General features: G+C 47.5%; 2 protein-coding genes across 3 annotated transcripts in view; one reads left to right on the top strand and one right to left on the bottom strand.

Annotated features, from left to right (window-relative positions):
* Positions 1-12055, bottom strand: part of LOC106741474 — a 42905-nt gene extending 30850 nt beyond the window's left edge. The window contains exon 1 of the mRNA XM_014613550.1: positions 11989-12055. The gene's annotated coding sequence lies outside the window, so the exon portion shown is untranslated. The remainder of the gene's footprint in view (positions 1-11988) is intronic.
* Positions 12056-12637: 582 nt separating this feature from the next.
* LOC106741510 (myb-like protein AA) lies at positions 12638-18906 on the top strand. Of its 2 annotated transcripts, XM_014613621.1 has the most exons (4): positions 12638-12720; positions 13457-13559; positions 13665-13862; positions 14185-18906. In XM_014613621.1, exons 2-4 carry the CDS (start codon positions 13464-13466, stop codon positions 15835-15837), a joined length of 1947 nt encoding a protein of 648 aa, XP_014469107.1. In that variant the 5' UTR covers positions 12638-12720; positions 13457-13463; the 3' UTR covers positions 15838-18906. The 2 variants fall into 2 exon arrangements, with proteins under 2 accessions (XP_014469107.1, XP_014469106.1); XM_014613620.1 differs by having other exon boundaries at positions 12647-13559.
* Positions 18907-20121: the final 1215 nt, after the last annotated feature.

Raw genomic sequence — 20121 nt, 5'->3', positions numbered from 1 at the left:
CCGGGGAGATACTAATCGCCCCCCCCCCCCCTCCCCGCTTCAGTATCGAGCAGTGGATTAAAAGCTAACGCGAGATTCCAGGTGCGCGGGATCGTACAAGAGCGTAGCGAACCTGCAGACGGCCGCAGGAGGAGGGTGTTGCGGGAATAACCGCGAGTGGAGAAGAGAGGAAAGGTAGAGAAAGAGAGAGAGAGTGAGTACGCGAGGAGACGAAGGACGCGAGAAGAAGGGGACGAGGAGCTCGGGGCGAGAGAGTGGTGTGGGGTCTAGGTGTTAAAACACGGTAATTAACAACGAAGAACGCCGTGGAGAACCGAGACGAGGACGAGAGAGACTCCCTCTCTCTCTCTCCCTCTCTCTCCGGTGGCTACCAAGATTTACTGCCAAATGGCCGCGTATTTATGAACTACGCCTGGCGCAGGCAGGCGCAGCGCGCACACCCGCACACGCGCTCGCTCGCGGGTGTGTGGTGGATGCGTGCGTAGCGGATGCGAGCGCGCGAGGGGTCGGCGAGAGTGGAGTGCTAACCGGCCATCGATCATGTTTCGTGGATAGTTAGGAGCCATGAAACATTCATGCGCGATCGACCACCCATCGCAGCCTTAGTCTTCGAGCCGGCGTTGCAGCAACGCGACGCTGTGTGTATGTGTGCGTGCGGATACGTGGGTGTGTATGAGCGCGAACACGCTGTCGCGGTGTGCGCGCGGATCACGCTCGGGATGCTATTAGAAAGCAATCGGACAGTTTATCACGGTGGCGAGCGAGGAGGGGGGGCTGCGGGCGACGGGGGCACGTCAACGCCGGGAAACCACGGGATCGGATGTTGCGTCGTTGCCGTTTTACACATCCGGAATCATCGTCAGCGATTTTCATTTCACTCGATATTTAATCCTTTAATTGATATAATGAGTCTTCGACGGCAGTAACTTAATTAATGATAAATCGCAACAATTTTATGTATCATGCGTTGTATATTGCGTTCGCGAGCGTACACCGGACGTGTAGCCCGGGAACCTCCCGGGACGAAAATCAGATTACCTTCCTCGTTCGTCGCGGGCGCGCGTTATTTTCCCAGCTCGGTCGCAGCGGATGATCGGAGACGCGCGAAAGCATCGATCGAAGCAGCGCGCCGGTCTCTCATCGATCGAGGAAGCGGGATCGAGGAGCGATCCGTATATCTCGAGGCGCGCGGAGGAGGAGAGGTGACGGGTTTCCTCGCGGCGCGACGGCATTTTCCAAGGGTGGCTGCTTTATTATCGGCGCGGGGCCTTAAATCTCGACCGCGCGCGGGGCCTCACACACACCCGCAGCAGACCCCGCGGTGCTCGTCGTCCTCCGCTCCTTCCCCGGCGTGGCAGTCGAGTTGTTGCCGGCCGTAATACATTATGCCTACCTAAGGCTGTTAGTGGCCGACTCGTGCTGGCGCGCGTTAAGTTATTAGAGAATCAATTACTCCTCGCTATTGTTTATGACGGGGCCCAAGGGCCCGAGACGTGCCCCTCGCTCGTTCTCCTCGCCTGTCCCTCTTGCCACTTACCTCCTCCGACGTGATACTTGGCCGGGTTTAACATTCATACCACCTTCCACCACGTCGGTGGACGCATCTTTATCGTTCTTTTTTTTCGCCGGCCCGCTGCCGATACACGCGGTTTTTTCTTACGTCGCTGTGACGTCGCGCTCGATTAAATATTCATTAACGTGTAGCGCATGCGTGTGTGTGGGTGATCTATATAATTTGTGAAAACTCGTATAGGTGAATACGATGTAGCGTATGCATCTTACCGTCATGCGTTCGAACGATTCCTCGACTTTTGACACTTTTAGCACATATTGGGTTGAAACGAAATTACTGCACATGCGGAAAAATGATATTGCTGTTGTAAAGAAAGTGTTAAGCATATTCGTTGCGAAAGCGAATAAAATTTAGTTGGCACAACCAAACTTGCAAATTATTCGCAATTAGAACAGAAATAGTTTATGTGCTAGGATAGATAATATTCTGCTGAGTGAACTTGTCCAAGTTAACTTGCTATTAGGACAAAATAGTATTTCCCTCTATTTATCAATTTGTTCTCACAGTAAAGTAATTTGTAGATTCAACCAAATAATCCGGAGAATGGCAATTAGTACACTTAACAAATCATTTTGCTGTGCGCATAATAACTGGCAGATTTTGCCGTGAAATAAAATTTGCTGTGCCAGTAAATTATTTTTCCTCGTGCGGCATTTGAAATTACACCGATGCCGCCCGGTTGTCATTTCCTTTGACGTTTAAATGCACTGTCGTTTATATTCTTGAATTTCTTTCGCAAATAAAAAATTATAACTAATTTTATCATTAGCTACTTGTAACGACTGTTTAATATTATGCGTTTTGTCAGGGATACCGAATTGCTTGGTCCGTGCCTGAACACAATCCAATCGATCCTCGTTCATTACAAGAACATCCATTTAGCGTTGACTCTTCGAAGCAGCGACAGGGAATATAAACGAGCGCTGTTTAGTACGCTGGAGGTGCGTCGACATGAACAGAAAGTACCCTTAATTTATGTTCGCCGTCGCCATAAGTATTGCGCGTTACCTTGTTATAATCAATTCTCCTTGGATTTAAATTTACTTCCGCCTTGTGTTGAATCTATTCGGATCGTCAAAGTTACAGTGCGGCATAATTTACCAATTATCAATAGATACACCGCGAGACGCGTGATAGATGTTCTTGAAATGAATTTAATTACATCCGAGACAAAACTTTAATTCTACATTAAGTCTGTTTAATTCTGCATCAAGTCATCAAAGGTCTTCTATTGTGCTCCTTTGGTGCTACAAATGGGAAGTTATTTCCATTTCCCCACTTGACTTAATGCAGAATTTCTCCCCGAGAGGTCTAAGATTCCTTTTATAGCATCAAATAAGCACTATTAGCGCTCCTTTAATACTATAAACGGCAAGTTATTCCCGTTTTATCCACTTGAAGACTTTATGTAGCACTAAGTAGACTTAATGTAGGACCAAAATTTCGACTCGGGCAGCCGAATGGTTTATGCGTGCGCGAATTAAATTGTGCGAAACAAGGTAATGCCTAAAATTATAATAATTACTCTTTCTCCGAAAGATCGGAGAGAGCGGCTCGGAATTCAAGTGGCGCGCATCAGTAAGGAAAATTTCACGAAGCGAAAATAAAAAAGAAGCGAAAAACACGAACGCTCTCGTGGGGCGTGAGGATGCCGCATGGCGGCGCGAAGCGGCCTGTCATTAGGCTCGATATATCTCACGCTGGCAACAACACATCGCAAACAAGAAATGACATCGAGGCTCTTCTCTCGTTCTCTCTTTCGCGGCCATTAACGCGTCTGCGCGTACCTGCAACTTCGAACGCCTCCTCCGACCGATACGACGACCAGTTATAACCCCCGACAATTCGTGAGAAATCCCACGATGCCTCCTTTTTTGCTCGTGCAAATGACATTTTTCTCTCGTGGTTCGGTAAAACCATAAAAGGGATTTCACGAAATTCGTGTCGTTCGATAAAAAAGGGCGATGTTATTTTTTCTAGTATTGAGTAGTCGCCGATATAGATGAAAAAAGTAAAAGACACGGGATGATTAATATCGGACATTTGATCCTTGAAATAAAACGATTAATTTGCGGGTGTGTGTTTATTATCTTTATCTTCTTTGAGTTAATGTGGACGTTAATCAAATTATCTAACTCGAGATAAAATCATGCTGTACTATATTTCTATGCCAAGAAAAACGCGCTTCTTCCCAATCAAATTTATCGAATAAATAGCCTGCTTTAATATAACGTAGAATCACACAACACGCACATACATAATGTGATTACAAATATAAACACAAGCCGTAATATCGTACGTTCGAAACGATCGCATTTCCTTCCCTCCCCCGTCTGCTTATGAAAAAGCAGTAATATTCTTGCGTACGCGTAATGTTATTCTAAAATAACGTGAAATATAAATTATTTCTACCGAAGGAGAGAGAGAGAGAGAGAGAGAGAGGGAGAGAGAAGAACACGGGTAATTACGCGCGCGTAATTTTCGTAACATTATAATTATGCACGTAACCCCGGACGTTGCCGTGGCTGATCGCGTCTGATTATTATACGAGCCCCATCGTTTTCGCGAAGCCAACAGTGTGCCCCCCGAGTAGTCTTCCGTCTACCCGTTCGCGAATCAATTTTTTCCCCGCGCAAGTGGACGCGCGTATGAAATTAAAAAGAAAGAAAAAAGAGAGAGAGAGAGAGACAGAAAAGAGGGGAACGTGCTTGTATGCGCGAAAACGAAAAGGAAGAAGAGGAGGGAAAAAAAGGAAGGACGAGAACGGAGAGAAAAGAAGGGAATGTACCCGGCGAAGTAATTTGATCCGCGGGGCACACGTGCGTGCGCCTTGCAGTTTTCGCGAAGACGCTTAATAGATCGATGCACCTCCGAGCCGGAGCCGCGTGATTGCCCCGCTTGATGGCTTTATGTCTTCCGCGTCCAAGGATGCAAATCATCCGAATTGTCACACATTACGGGCGTATTACAGTGATCCGACGGAAGGATAACCTTAATAAGCGCGCGGCAAACTGCAGGTATCCGAGTAGGCGTCTCTCGATCGGCGGATCATCTTTAAACCGTCGGTAATCATCTCGCGCTCGTCCATCTCGTCGTTCTTAAATAGCATCGGGCCGATTCGGCCGGGACCGACGCCACCCTCCGTCGCCGTTCGAGAAGTCAAATTTTCAGGGCTGCGACGGAGGGCTCGCGGGAGCGCTTGAAATTCTCGCGGGTGAATTNCCCCCCCCCCTCCCACCGAGCCTGCGAGTATACATTTACCTTGATTATTCGTATTCGCGCTATTTATGCATTTTATAAGCCTCAAATTGAGATATTTCCCCCTTTATCGGTAGCATCGTTCGAGACGTTCGATTTTCCAACGAAGAAAATATTTAATCGCGATTTTCGTTATCATTTCATTATCCCCCGGATTCCTTTCAATTTCCTTTCCTCCCTTCGAGGACGGACGAAATGCCTCACAGGCTCCTTTTGAAATTTTGATATCAGGCCTGAGAAATTTCGCGTCATCGCCGGGGATTGAACTCATCCCCGGTTGGAGAGCAAAGCGAAAGCGGTGTCGGGTTACACGACAGTTTTCGACAAGAACGGCGGTTCACGGAAGAAACGTCATTCCGACTGAATCGACCTGACGCGTATCGTTGGGCCACGAGGGTCATGGGGGTGATGAGAGGAGGGCGAGGAGGAAAGGGGCCCCGGCGTTCGGGCCCCGGCCGCGATGTGATCTTATTATACCGCGAAGCGATGATGACCGTGTTTAGGTGTTGGCTTGCCAGATTTAAGAATACACCTCGAGCCTGGACGATTATGGTAACGAGGCCTCTTTAGTCACGTTGACGTGCACCTTATTCGCGAATAAGGCGCGATATCCCGTGCACGCACGGCGACCTGCACACCGGTTCGGCTCGCCTCCTTATTGAAACTCTGCGGTTGCCAGCCACGATGGCGGCTGCCAGACAGAGAACTGTCAGGGAGTGTTAGTGCGTGCGATGGATGAAACGTACGTACAGCATCGATCCACCTTCTTTCGTTCCGCTTCGGATTCGGAGCGGCATTAAGCGCGCGAGAACGGCATTAATCGTGCGAAGTGCGGAGTCGGGAAAATTTCTCTGCGATTTTACAGTCCGCGCGAATCGACGCGGATATAACAAGCGCACGATGTCCGTGATATTTCACTTTGCATAAATAACCATTAAAAACGATCGTTTTGTAAAATTACGTTAATTTACTTTTACCGCCGAGCGGGAGAAAAGTCGGTAAATGGCCGGAAGTGTCACCGGACGATCAGGTTTACAAACACGTCGTAATTCGCGCGAAAAGCGACGCGACAAGTAATTTATATTTTTCAGCCCGGGCACGCTCGTTTGTTACGAACATCACGCTGATAATATTCGCGATTAAATAAATAAATAAATCGCGATTATGCGCTTGTAATAACGTTTAATTAAAGCGCGCTATAAGATTACCTTCTCGCAAAGTAACGGAACATTTAATTCATCTCTTTCGCTTACTTGTGTGATATCGCTTCGATTCCTCGTTAACACACATACACATATGTACATATACACGTATCGCCGACAATCGGTTCGACAGATTCTAATTTTCTCCGACCAGCTCGAAAATTAATCGGCCACCGTCTTTCTCTCTGTGCAAGGAAGATATCTTCGAGAATAGATCATCTCGGTCGGTGTGTCGCCACACGTGAGATCTTCCCTCCTTTCTCGTCACCAATAAAATCGATCTCTCCCCTCGTTCCTTTTTCTCCTGCGCAGGGTGTCGTAGGCGCGAGAGGGTTAACAACCTGGCGGAAGGTGCGCGGGGGGTGAGAGGTAGACGAGCTAGCGGAGACCAGCGGAGAAAATAAGCGGACACACCGCGTCGAGGGAGGGAAAGATCGAGCAACAAGATCTCACCACGAGGTATCTCGATAAATCCCCTTCGCTGGACAAATAACGACAAGGCTCATTACTATAAACACGTCTCGCGCGCGCGGTCTCTGCGTGTGGCGCGTCGGGTTGCTCTCTCTCTCTCTCTCTCTCTTTCTCTCTCTGTCTCTGTGCACATGGCCGTTTATTTTTATATCCACGTGTCCCTTATTCGTTATTATATTATCCGGCGCGTCCGTCCCAATCACACGCCCGACATTTTTGCGTGGTAATCGGCCCGAACGAATATGAAGAATGCAACGAGAGCAATTGGATGAAATAGTGCATTGTGTGTGTGTGTGTGTGCGCAAACGTCGCGCGCGAAAGGACATCTCATTGGCGGCTCGATAATTTGCACGTATTGAACCCGAGTTTTCTCGTTTGTTGAGCGATCCTCGTTATCTGCTCGATCTACGCGCTGGATCTTTCGCGACGCCTATTATTTTTGGGCATTTTTTTCTTTTTCGTTTGTCGAGTCACATGTTACATTGCGATCGGCGTCGTGCTCCGGTAATTATTGTCGAGCACAAGTAATAATTATTTTGCCTTTGCTGTGTATATATCGTAAAAACGCACGTTCTTTCGTCGATGACGTCGGTAGGAGCCACGAGATATTGGTAGTCGAGATAATTCAACGGCGGTAAATATGAGGGATTCAGTGGATTTTAATTGACGGCAGAATTTATAATGGAGCGGAATGGGATTTAATGGACGATAGTCCGTGTGTTTTCTTTTCTCTCTCTTTTTTTCCGTCGAGAATTGATAATGATTCCAGCCCTCCTCGTGTAGTCCGCGCCTAATCACGCCGATCGAGCAGAAACGCGACGTCATTATTCGAGCGTTGTTTATGCCGCGGTGTAAACCGAAGCCCTGGCACCACCAACATCGTTACAATGTGTCTGCGGGACGCCCCAATCGATACGTCAATTAATTTTTGAAAGGAGCCTGCTCTCGACTAATTTAAATGGCCAGACGGCCCTGTGAGAGGGGGCAGAGAGAGAGAGAGAGAGAGTGCGCTCGTGCACAACGCACCTGGCGATTTCCTTCTTTTCAAACCCGTGTTTTTGCCTACTATCATTATCGTGACCACATTACGGCGCAACGCGAGATACGCGCAGTCAAGAGTTAAATTCTGATCACGTCTGTACATTGTGAAATCGCGAAGCATTAATTCCAGCGTTATGATTTTGTTCTATTTGAGAGTATGAAAAGGTCGATTCGATGGTTATTTAGCCCGAGTCGAAATTTTGGTTCCACATCGATCTTGCAAATTATGAAGTTGAAGAATGAACGGAGAAGCTCGAGAAGTAACACAATACAAGTTATATTGTCTTATCTACTGTGCTACGAATGATTGTTCTCTATTGATGTCCTCATATTGAAATTCCAAGGATATAAAGTAAGCAAATATTAGGTAATTAACACGTTGACTGCCATGGAGATCACCGGTATCTGGCGTTATGCGATTTTGCCGTGGCTCACAAAGATATATGCAGAGCATGATTAATTGCATCGAAAGAACGAATTCAATGTCATAGTCGATAGAAAGTTAAGGAAACTATCTGACGTGCATCAGAGAAAATATACGTATTTACTGTAACTGTAATTATTCGAATTTCAATTAAGCTTAGGAGAAATCCATAGAAATCATCATGGCAGTCAACTTGTTAAATGCCAGTATTTATACTTGCGAATTATTAAGAATTTTTGATTGAGAACATAATTACACATTTACATGCGTAAACTATTATTTAATTATTTGGATTAATATTTCTAGTAATATATAAATTATAGATATAAATATAGATATAAATCTTATAGATACAGATATAAACAAATACAAGATTTATGAAGCTATAATTATTCGTCGAATGATGACGTACCATGAATGCCAGCTTAAATTTCGATTCGAGGCATTTTCTTATTTTCGGAGAATACGTTCCTTAAAACGTTCGTTAAAATCAGAAACTTGCATAATAAATGACTTGAGTACCTGAAAATATATGATGCATCGCTGCCAGCATCTCAGCGTTCTCCGTCCTGACGTTCCAGTCCAATATCCTGGCTTCTGTTGCTCCGGGGCACTCCGGTCGTAGCACTGACATTGAACGCGAAAGGGAAACGTTCGTTAATCAACGCGACATCGAGGAAAGTCCGTTCGAATATTACGAAATATTTTAATCGACCGACGGAAATAATAGCTGACATTTGCCGACGCATTTACATGTCGCTCACCCGGCTCGAGACACACTGGAAAAATTCGGAAAATCTTACGAGACGCGCGAGGATAACGTTGCCCTTGAAGGACAGCAATGTTTCGAAAACGTTGATTGTTTTGATCGCACGAGGATATTCAATGGTGGGGCGGTGCGGGTTGCCGATCAACGCGAGAGATAACGTTGCTCGTCTTTGCTCATCGTTTTGGTAATTCCGTACATATTTTTTCAAAACCGAGTCTTCAAGTTTTGAGTCGCCGGCCGAGCAACGTGTATCGTCGCACTCACAACTCTAATTAGGCAGAAAAAAAATATTTCGTCGACTTTTGAAATATTTAATCGGACACTCTCGTCGGCACTGCGTTAATTAACACACGTTTCTCCGGATTAGCACAAGTGTCAGTGCCACGACTGAATATCTGGAGCGACGAAGCGGCCAGGAGTCAGGATGTTGGGTCGGAAAGCTAGGATGAAGGCAGTAGGAAGTCGAGACGCGGGCAACGATGCATCATATATCTCTAGATGTGTGAAATTATTTGTACTACATATTTTAATTATAATTATAATAATTGTAATTTAATTATAATCATTGTTACGCATGTTTCTGATCTGAATGAACATTGGATGTACTTACCGAATAAAAGTTGAAATTTAATTCACTCATTACCTCACATATTCCAACTACTGTTAAATAAGTTACATAATAAATACCTCGCGTATTGGAATAAAAAAATAAATATTAAATATAAATAGAATATTGAGACGGTCGAATATTAAATGATTTTAAAGTAAGCCCCTCGAGCTTCAACATGAAGGAAATCAAGCAATATTTCATTCGCAGCACAAAGTGGCGCAATAATTTGCAATTGTTGCACCCCGAGCTTCTCCAGTCATTTCTTCAAGTCCTGCAGAATTCGCAGGATTAATGTGGGAGCGAAATTTCGACTCGGCAGGGTGAGAAAGTGTACCGCTAATTGACGCTATCGTAATCATTAGTTCTTACTGCGACGCGTTATCGAGGGGAGCCGCGGCGATTGCCAGATCTAATTTCTCGGCTATCGATTAGAATCACGTTAATTTCTCGGAAACGTTAATGGACACCCATACGGACGCGTACGCAAACGCGCGAGAGAACAGATGCGGACGTGTCTCTCACCTGCGGCGAGGCCCTCCGCGTCGTATCGCGAGCAGCAACGATGCGAAGGTGCGCCGCTGTATCTCGGGATCTGTATACCCTTAAATTTTAATTATGGTGTTCGCACCTACTAAACAATTAACCTACGCCCACCCCTTCGGCCCGCTCTCTCCCGCCGTTTCGCGGTATACGTGCTTCTCAGCTGCGCTCGTGGTGCGAGAGGGAGGGAGAGAGAGGGAGAGAGTGAGAGAGAGAAAGAGAGAGTGGCCGGTCGAGGGCCCGCGGTCTCATGTAATTTTCATCGAGTGGGTGGATACCCATTATTTCGCATTACAGGGTCCTTACCGAGAGGTAAGATCGGTGGATCGAGCGAGACGTTCGAGACGGCGCGGCATTAACGCGGGGACCCGCGATTTCGATCCTACGTGCAATTTCGCGCGAATCGCGACAATCGAAAACGTTCTTGAGAAAGAGAGAGAGAGAGAGAGAGAGCTTTCTTGCGTGCGAGCGATACCCGTTCAAACTTCATAAGCGTGAGGCTTTTTAATGCCCGATACTCGGAAATAGCGCGAAAGATAATTCGTTGTAATAGTAAATTGAAATAATTGCGTTATTTGTGTGACCGAAGATTCGATACAAGAGAAAAAGAGAGAGAGAGAGAGAGATGAATTCTTGGAAAATTCACTTTATAGGTTTGACTTCCTCTACGTAAGATAGAAACGAACATTACAACCTCGTTTTAGCCTCGAATTTTTCGATCGTTAACTTTAAAGAATGTTTAGTTTAATTTCAACTTACTCCTGAAATTTGTTCAGAATATTTGCTGTAAACAGTGGATATTTTTCAGATGTCTGTGCTGAGAGAAAAGTTTAAGAGAGAAATTTAAAAATTAATTCGTAGCGCATAAGATTTGTTTCATGAAAAGAAGCCTTATTTCACAAATGTAAACCTTACTTCGGCGAGATCAACTTTATATTCCACAAATAAATTTTCCAGCACTTTTTTCTTCACACAATGTAACGAACAAATGAGAAATCTTCTGCAAACAAACCAAACGAACCGAACAAACATATATTAAATCCAAAGAAATCTTTTTCTCTGCGCATACTCGGCATTCGGTTAGTATTTGATTCAGTTGACATTCAATCAAGCAAATGTAAGAAATCCAATTCTGAATACTTACGAATATATATGTAATATCGTACCGGGCTTGTTTTTCGGCCGTCGGGGAAGAATTTCGCCGTTTAAAGAGCGAATGCCGTTTGCCGGGCGAAATTGCGCCTCGCGCGGCGAAGATTTTGCAACAATGCGCGCCGTATCGCCCGTTGTCATCTTTTTATTTCTTAATATCGGATCATTAGCGGCGGGCATTAGCGGACGTTCCGAGCGCGAGTTAACGATAACAGATTGTACAGCAGGGCGCGATGTTTGCGAGCATTATTGGCGCCACTTGTACATCGTTACCGGTGTACGTGACGTATCGGCGGGGTATCAGAGAGATCCGCACCATCCACCATATCATTATGACGCCTCGCGGGCAGAACTATCGATCCCGATCGATGATATTAATAGTCGCTAACTACAGTCCTCCGAGCCGCTCGCTCTCGCAAGCTCTACAGCAAGTTTCAGTCCTCGGAGTCGCTCGCGCCCTGCCGGCATCTTTTATTATTCGTCGCGCTAACTATTTATAATTGCTGCTCGTCGGGGGGATAAACATGCGTCAGGGATAATCATCTTCGCGCGCGAGATCGCCGACAAAATGGTGCCGTCGTCGTGAGATACGACGAGATTGAAGTGATGGCCGATCAATCAGTGCGCTCTAATAGGCGCTTCTTTAATTTCCTTTCATATACTATTCATTATTTCATTATAATCGCTCGATCTCTACGTACGCTGCTTTTTTTTAACTGACTGCACCAGTTCAAGAAATTTACACACACAACATGAAGTGTATGAAGCGAACGTGCATCCTCACGTTCCAGTACGCGTAAATTCGTCGAACTGGTGCGGCCAGTTCAGCTTAAAATGAACAGGCCGTAAGTAAGATCGCGACATATGCGGGTGCAACGATGAATCGAACATGTCGCAACATGTCCGCCAAAAGTGTGGAAAAAAAAAACTCCGAAAGGAGTCACTCACATTTTCGACGCCGTGAAACGGCGGGATCGTGCTTCGTCCTGGTTCTCCTCCCCGTCTCCGTGATCTCCATCTTTGGGCACCCGAGAACGCCTAAACAAATGACGACATTACCATAAATATAAAAGCGTCGAACGTTTTGCCGACGAGAAGCGCGCCTACTCGGCCGCCATGATCGTTCTTTTTAACCAATAATCCAACCAGTAACGGTTTAACCGGCAACGGTAGTTTTCCCCGAGTGTCAATCCAACAACAATTACCGTCTCCGACTGGTCTCCGGATCAAGTCCAGCGTGCGAGACGACGACGACGACGACGCTGTGCCGCCGAGATACCGCGGGATTAATGAAAAACCCGTTCGCCGTTGACCGACAAATTCCGACGGACTCGCTCGACGATCCTAATGGCGGCAGTCTGAAGTCGCTGGTCGATGTATCGAAGCGCGGTGGGCGCGCGAGATACGTTCCTAGGAACATTCGCCGGCCGTCACTTCCGGCGCTCCGGGCGCGTCGGTGAGAGATACCGGCGGAAGAACGGGTTCGCGTGGACGCCGCGACGGCGCACGGTGTCGGTCGCGCGGTGTCGCACCGCGCAGCCTCCGGGAAAGTAATAAACAAAACGAGCGATGCCTCCCCTCTCCCGCCGCCGAGTCCGCCCGATAATGTGTCGCGTCGTCGGTCCGTGGTAGTTTGAGTGTTTCTCACGAGTGCGATATCGCTCCACCGTCCACCACGCGGTGAGTTCCCGGGAGAGCGCCGGGACTCGCTCTCTCTCGTTCTCGAGAACCGTCTCTCACGGGCGGCGCGTCACGTGACCGGCACGAACGCGCACGAACGCGGAGTCCGATGCGCGAGCTCCGCTCCGGTTTTCAGGTTATGTTGACAGGCTGCGTTATCGAAGGCCGTGCGGACGGCCTCGATTGGTCGGGTACGCTCGCGAAAATCGTCGTCCTCCTGCCTGCCTGCCGCCGCGTTACATAATTGTTTGTCGGCCCGCGAGCGAGCGTCGCGCAACGTTTATGGCAGCTCGGTTCCGCGGGCGCATCTGTCATACCGTGCGTTTAAGGGCACTCGCCGCGCCACATCGATCACAAAGCGGCCCTCGGCTCGTCCCCGTCGCGTGATATCTTGCGTTGGGACACCTCGAGCGGTCTCCTCGAGACCGGCGATCTCCCGAAGTGGCCGCTGCGCTAGGTGCGATAGATCGTACTCGTTTGGAAATAGCCTCGAGAATAGATCGGTTGGCTTCGGGGCGTTCGTACGCTGTCGGAGGCCTAAATGTTAGCCCCGTGTCGGTTTCATCGGCATGCCGTTGACACCCGGGGAGCAACGCAACTTCGTTCTCCTCCCTGTGCTGGAGGTATCGCTAATACTCGAGGAGATATCGCGCTAGAGGGGTCGCTCGTCGCCGTACTGCCGTAGTTAGGAAAGTCGCCAGGTAGAATTCTGGATATCAAAGTGGTCGATTTTCAGCGGCGAAATGACAGAAGGCGGTGTGATCCGAATCAAGCGCAATGGGGCGCGAGTTTTCAAGAACCCGCCGCAGCCGCACATGTGCATACAGGATCATATACAGGTATACCATGCTGTTGTCCTCACTGTTACCGGTATTGCTGGCGTACCTTCTGAGAATTTGTCACACGAGTTTTCTTACATAAACGCTGATTCTCTCGGTGAACAGGGCAGCTCGGCGCCATGCTTCGTGAATGTACTGTCCTGGGACAAGATCGCGATGCCTCGCAGACCCTCGCTGCCTGTACCTCTCTACGGAGGCATGAGAGTGCCGCCACCCCGCACGAGGACCGAGGCGGTTGTCTTCGCCGTAATGGCCAATCCGGAGGTTCTGCGAATGAGCGGCAAGAACGCCCAGGATCCAAAGGTAAGGAAGGTCTTCCATCGATTGAAACAATCCCTTCCCATCAACGCTTGAGACGAGTGCACCGGGAAACTCGCTCGGATGACCCACCCGAAATTCCTGCTTCGATATGGGCAGACGTTGCGGTCGGTGACAACCGAAGTTCGGTTTTCTCAGACGGAAAATGAAAATGGTTTGCTTCGGGGAACGAGATTTTGCCTCTCACGAACCGGAACGTTTCGCCCGAGTTCGAGAACGAGAATTTTCCTCGAGTCAGCTAAATGGGTTTCCCAGTGCGCAACACCCGGCACGCGGTATTACAGCCGTCCGTTGTGTGTCCCGACAGAAGCGTAGAAGCTTCATCGAGCTCCTGCTGGACTTCATAGAGACGATGAACGCGGGCGTGGTCTTCACTCGTCACTACACGATCCTGAAGGATCGCGATATCACGGGGGAGTTGAAGGAGGTCTGGAACGCCGTGTTGGCCATACGGGACAGCGAGCAGCGCCCGCCCCAGCAGGAGACTTGGATCGACGCTCAACCCTCCGTGCCGCAGTACCCTCAGTATCCGGAGCAGCAGCAGGAGTACAGCCCGCAGCCGCCGCAGTACCACTCGAGCATCGCGTACAGCAGGGCGATGAGCGGCGAAGGTATGCACTTCGAGAGCTACCACCAGCCTCCGAGCCCGGTGATTCCCCAGAACGATCAGATCTACCAGTCCGGTCCGATAGTGTCGCAGCAGTATCACGGCAATGACGCGCGGATAGCCCTCGACCGTTACAACTACCGTGAGCGCGGCAGAGGCGGTCAGATCGTATCGGGTATCCCGCAGCAGAGCTGTCCGGCCTATCCGACGGCGCAGTACCAGTTCCAGCAACTGCCCAGGCAAATGATGCCGCAGTACGTCAACTCCAACGTGCACCCCAACCCGAATCTGGGCTACGGCAATCCGGCCGCAAACAGCCCACCGGCGATCAACCCGTCTTTTCAGCCGTACATCTCGTATCAGCAGCAACAGCAGCAGCAGCAACAGCAGCAGCAACCACCTCCGCGTATGGACAACGCGATGCACGTTGATATTCGCAGGATGCAGCAGCCACCACAGATACACTTGAATCACGTGCAACCACCGTACGAGCAGCCCGGGCCGTTCAACGTGCGCACGTCGGGTAGACCGCACATGGGAGTGGTTCAGAAGAACAACGCCACTAAGAGACAGGTGAATTCGCCTACCCACGGTTCCTGCGGCAATTGCCAGACGAAGGAGGATCAAAACGGCACGAAGCCGAAGAGCCCCGTCAAAGTTCTGCAGAGGGAAGTACCTGCGACGGAGGTTCGGCATGATACGAGCAATCACGCGGAGAATAACAAAGCTCCCTTGGAGAAGGCGGACGAGCCGAAAGCCAGTCCGATGGCGAACTCGGAGGAAGACCCGAAGGAGGCGAACAAGCCCGACGCGGATTCCACGGATACGTCGACGAAGCCGGTAGACGCCGACAGTCGCGAACCCGCGTGTACCGCCGACAACGCGCCTACGTGCGGGGAGAACTCGGTGAAGGTAGAGAAAGCTGCGCCGGAGGCGAGAGAGAATGAAACGCAGCAGTCGGCGCAACAGTCGAGCGTCCCAGCGAAGGCCAACAAGTTCGGCAGGCGCAACGTGCGGACAGGCAGGGCTCTGATCGCCAAGGGCGACAAGCACAGTCCGTTCGCGTTCGCGTCGGAGAGCCCGAAGCGCTCGCAGCCGACGATGAACAGCATCATCAAGAGCGTATTCAAGATCAATCCCGGCGCGTCCTCCGGCGAGGAGACGTCCGGCAAGAAGAAGACGAACGGCCAGGTGAAGGCCAATGCCAAAGCTACGTGCGAGAACGAGGAGGCTCAGCAGGCATATACGATACTGAAGAAGGAGTTGCAGGAGGAGATAGCGAGCGAGCTCGCCCAGATATCCATTCAAGACTGTAAGGACGCGACCGAGGTGGTCGGTCCCGTGCTCTCGTGATAGCCCGGTCAGCCACAGCCGGCACGCTGTGCCGGCGTGCGATCCCGAGGGCTCCGATGTAAATAGATAGAACGTTATTCGATAAGAAGGAAGTCACGAGAAGGTGGAGGACGGACACTTTCGAGTGGTAGAACATGCTTCTTGACGATCAAAACACACACACACACACACACACACACATACACACACGCACACCCTCGCGAGACGAGGACACTTGGACCGTCCATACCGACGGACAGAACACGCGTCTTCCTCTTGGGAAGCCTCGACGGTTGGATCATCATCGCGCACACACACCTCGATGACTTGGACATCTGGCGCGCGCATATTGGACTCTACGGTTGCGGCATATCGTTGCCACGACGTCGTAATTCTTCGATAGTCGGTATCCGGAGGATGTATATTGATCCTTGACGACCCAACGTCCGCGGTTGCGCAACGCGCTTTAAAAGTTTCTTCGTTTTTTTTTTATTTTTTATTTTGTTTCGTTTGTTATCCGAGGGATAACGACGATCGACGCGCTTCTCGAGAAACGGGGTGTGATTGCCCGAACCCTGGAGGTGAACGAAGTTTACCGAACAGTGGGTCGTTAAGGATTAACCAGCAGGCTGTGAAGACTGTTGCGGACATTGCGTATGTGCTGGTCATATTGGAGTAACAGTACTACGAGATCAACGGAGATATTTATCAGCCGTCGTCGACGATTGAGGTATCAGGGGAGACCCGTTCACGATCGGAGCTGGGTGCAATTTTGAACTCACTTGTACAGTTCTCTATTAATCAGTTTTTACACAACGGCCATATTTAAAAAGTAGATCATTCTTTCCCTTCGACGTTGTTTTCAGTAGTAGTGATACAAGTATCGATTATTATTATCATTATTATTATTATTATTATTATTATTATTATTATAGTTTTCATTATTATTATCGCGATAAATATGCATCCAGGTCTCGGTACTTTTTACCACGAAGTTACTTCCAGAGAGGATTTCAAATACGTTGGACTTTTATCGCGGTTGAATTTTCGTTTTAGATTTTCGTTTAGTTGGGTTAACCACGAATTGACAAGATCCAACGATTTTCTACGGTATATTTTATAGGAAAATGCGTGTTTTTTTTTTTCTTATGTATAACGATATAAATTTGTTACATGTTTAAATTTTGATTTTTCAAATAGGTATGTATATATATATATATATCTATTGCGAGATGGAATATGATGCGCTGCTCAAAATAATTAGAGGATTACACTTTTAAATGCTCGTATCTCGTATGATACATGTACACTTATTGTTTTCGGAAAATTCTTAATACTTCCTACTTTGTGCTCTTCAATGAACGTGTCGTGCGCGACAACGCGATTTTAGTGCTTTTATTAATCGTTATTATCCGCTCGATCGGATATTCGCCCCTGTGAACCCCTGATCGTTTTAAGCAGCGTAAGTTGCCTGTAAAACTGAACGGTATTTTTACTGTACTCGCTACGGGCGACGAGCGCTAAATCATATGAGAGAATGTTCGAGGGCGCGAGCCCACGTTCGGTATTCGAGATCCGTCTACTATAATAATCACTTTGCTTCCAATATATCTCGCGGCGAAAGAGGTCGGATGTGAGCGGACAGTGATATTAAATACTTTTAAGTGTGTACGAGATTCCGGGACGCCGCCCCGTCGTCCCTAATTGCGCCGAACGCACGAAAACGAATTGAGATTTCCCTTTGGATTTGATTAAGCATCGAAACTGGGCGAAAGCACCGCGCGAACGAATAAATCTCTACTGCATTTACGATATATAAATATTTATATATTAATATAAATATATTTATGATATATAAATATTATCTGTATGTCATATACAGGGTGTCCCGGAATAACCGCATGCGGCGTGCATCGGGAGATTCTTGCCTACCGAACGAAGCAACGTCTCGTTTACCAAGAATTCGAATGATACTTTTTAAACGGCTGCTATTTAAATTGACACCGAATTAGCGTAATTAAGTTACGCTCGAATCAGAAACGGTGTGTGATCCGCGAATCCACGACATATCACGTGCGTCACACTAGCTGTTTTTCTTCTATCTCATTAAAGGTTTATTGTGTAATTATAACAATATCCGAATTTATGGCTCTTTTGAATGACTTATTTGTGCAAATAATTGGAATAAATAATGTTCCATCAGGCTTTTCCAAGGCCATGAAATATCTTTAAACGTTGGGATAACACTTTGTATAAAAGATTATTTGTATAGTATAAATTTGCCACTTCATTTGTAGTTGTTCTTTCAGTGGCATCGGTAAGAAATTCTTTCGTGGCAAATCAGCTTTCTGTAAAATTACGGTCAATTCAGATATTACTTATTCGATATGGTAGAATTTCTTACTGATGCCACTGAAAGAACGACTGCGAATATACTTAGCAATATACTTAAACGACGTACAAATAATTTTTTTCACAAAGTGTTATTCCACCGTTTTAAAAAGATTTTTAGTCGAGGAAATATTACTTATACTAATTCCACGAGGCAACTTGATATTCTAATTTTTAATAACGCTCCTTTAAAAACTATCATTTAAACAGAATTTTGACAAAGGAAAAGTCGTGTCGTTTAGTTTCAAGAATCCCTCAGTGTACTCTGCAAGCGGTTATTCTAGGACATTTTATATGAAAAAAAGATGTACACAATATACTACATGTTTGAGAACGTCGGCCGAGTCCGTTGCGATAAATCGGACAGACCGGCGACAATGTCAATATTCTCGTTGGGCATGCGATGCCTCCGTCTTGTTTATAACAACGCCTACAAGCTATTTTTTACATACCAAATTACTCACAGACAGATTAATTCGTTCTGCGATCGGAGTGCACGAATGTCGGTGTTTTTCTTTTTCGCCTGGCTGCGTTAAGTACGCAGCGACGTTATCGACGCTCCGCCAGCGAGAGTTGGTAGGCAGGCTCTCAGTTGCACGGAGTAACGCGAATAATCCACCACAGAAGCGAGTGTTGCCGTAGGTTAGCAAGGAGAAGGAAGTAGAAGAAGGAGGAGAGGGAGAAAAAGATGAAAAAGACAAGCATTTCACACAGTAGAATATGTAACAGTCAGTCGATCACACCTCGTACTTATCTTCCTATACAAAGCAATCGGAGAAGTTTCCTTTTGAAACCTTGACAAGTGATAAAGCTTCTCCTTTCACGTACGGCCTCAGCGAGATCGTCACCTTGTGAACTTGCATTGTCGCTACGGCCGAAAGTCCAGCGAGATCAAAACGAACGAAGCGAAAAAAAAAAGAAAACAAAAAACGTGAGTTTGTACGTTATTTTGCATTTCGTGACTACCTATTTTGTTCTTTTTTTTAGGAAGGCAAAAAGGACACGACCCGCCGGCCGCGTTCACACGAAACCGCTTCTGTCTTTCGCGGTAGCGTCTCAATTCCTGCTACGATACTCCGCCATCCCGTGTTTCAGTTCGATCGAGCGATCTTCTGCGACGCATCAAATACTCAGAATGCGAAATCACGCGATTCGCGGGAGAAGGAATCCACCGTTTAACGTTTTAGCCGGGAAAACGTACAGATTTACGAACTATACATACACACAGACACATAAACATAAAACTAGCGACTGTGAAAATGCGCCCCTTGGTTGAATAATAATCTGCCAGTTTTTATCAGCCTAAGAAGAGAGTTCGCGCATGTGTATACAGCCTGGTCGGGACTAATCGGTCAATTATCACGTGGCATAATCGCCTGATTGGCTCCCGATCGGTCTCGAGCGACTGGGTCGCGCACAATTATTTTCCTATTTATACTATATTAAGCAACGTCCAAACGCACCACGCATCGGCGACTTGTCCCTGAGAGCTGAACAAGAGAAAAAGAGAAAAAGAAAAGAGGGAAAAGAGGAGAGCGAAAAAGGGAGCAGGACAGTCTTAAAGAATTCTAATGTTTAAACGCGTTAAGCAGTCACCGATATTCCTAATGCTAGTGAAACGGTCTTCTAAGCGTGAAAATAGTATTTGGCCTCCGATGTAGACGTGTGTACACAAGGCGTCCGTGGCGACTACCAGTTGTTCCGATTTAGGCAACTTCGGGCTGAACGGGCCGGTCTCAATTAAAAGGAGATTTAAACGCAATATTGACAAAATAAGGACGCGTTGTAGTAAAATGTGTCGGATGTGCCGAAAGTAAAGAAATGAAATTGATGAACCTCTCGATAGAGGCACGTGGACATTCAGACGAGGCAGCAAGCTTGAATCCGGACCTGCCTGAATCGGGGGAGGTAATT

Source organism: Dinoponera quadriceps, unplaced genomic scaffold (assembly GCF_001313825.1).
Source record: "Dinoponera quadriceps isolate SergipeBrazil2010 unplaced genomic scaffold, ASM131382v1 scaffold405, whole genome shotgun sequence".
NCBI lineage: Eukaryota > Metazoa > Arthropoda > Insecta > Hymenoptera > Formicidae > Dinoponera > Dinoponera quadriceps.
The sequence above is the reverse complement of the archived record's forward strand: the minus strand, read 5'-3'. Positions and strand labels throughout refer to the sequence as shown.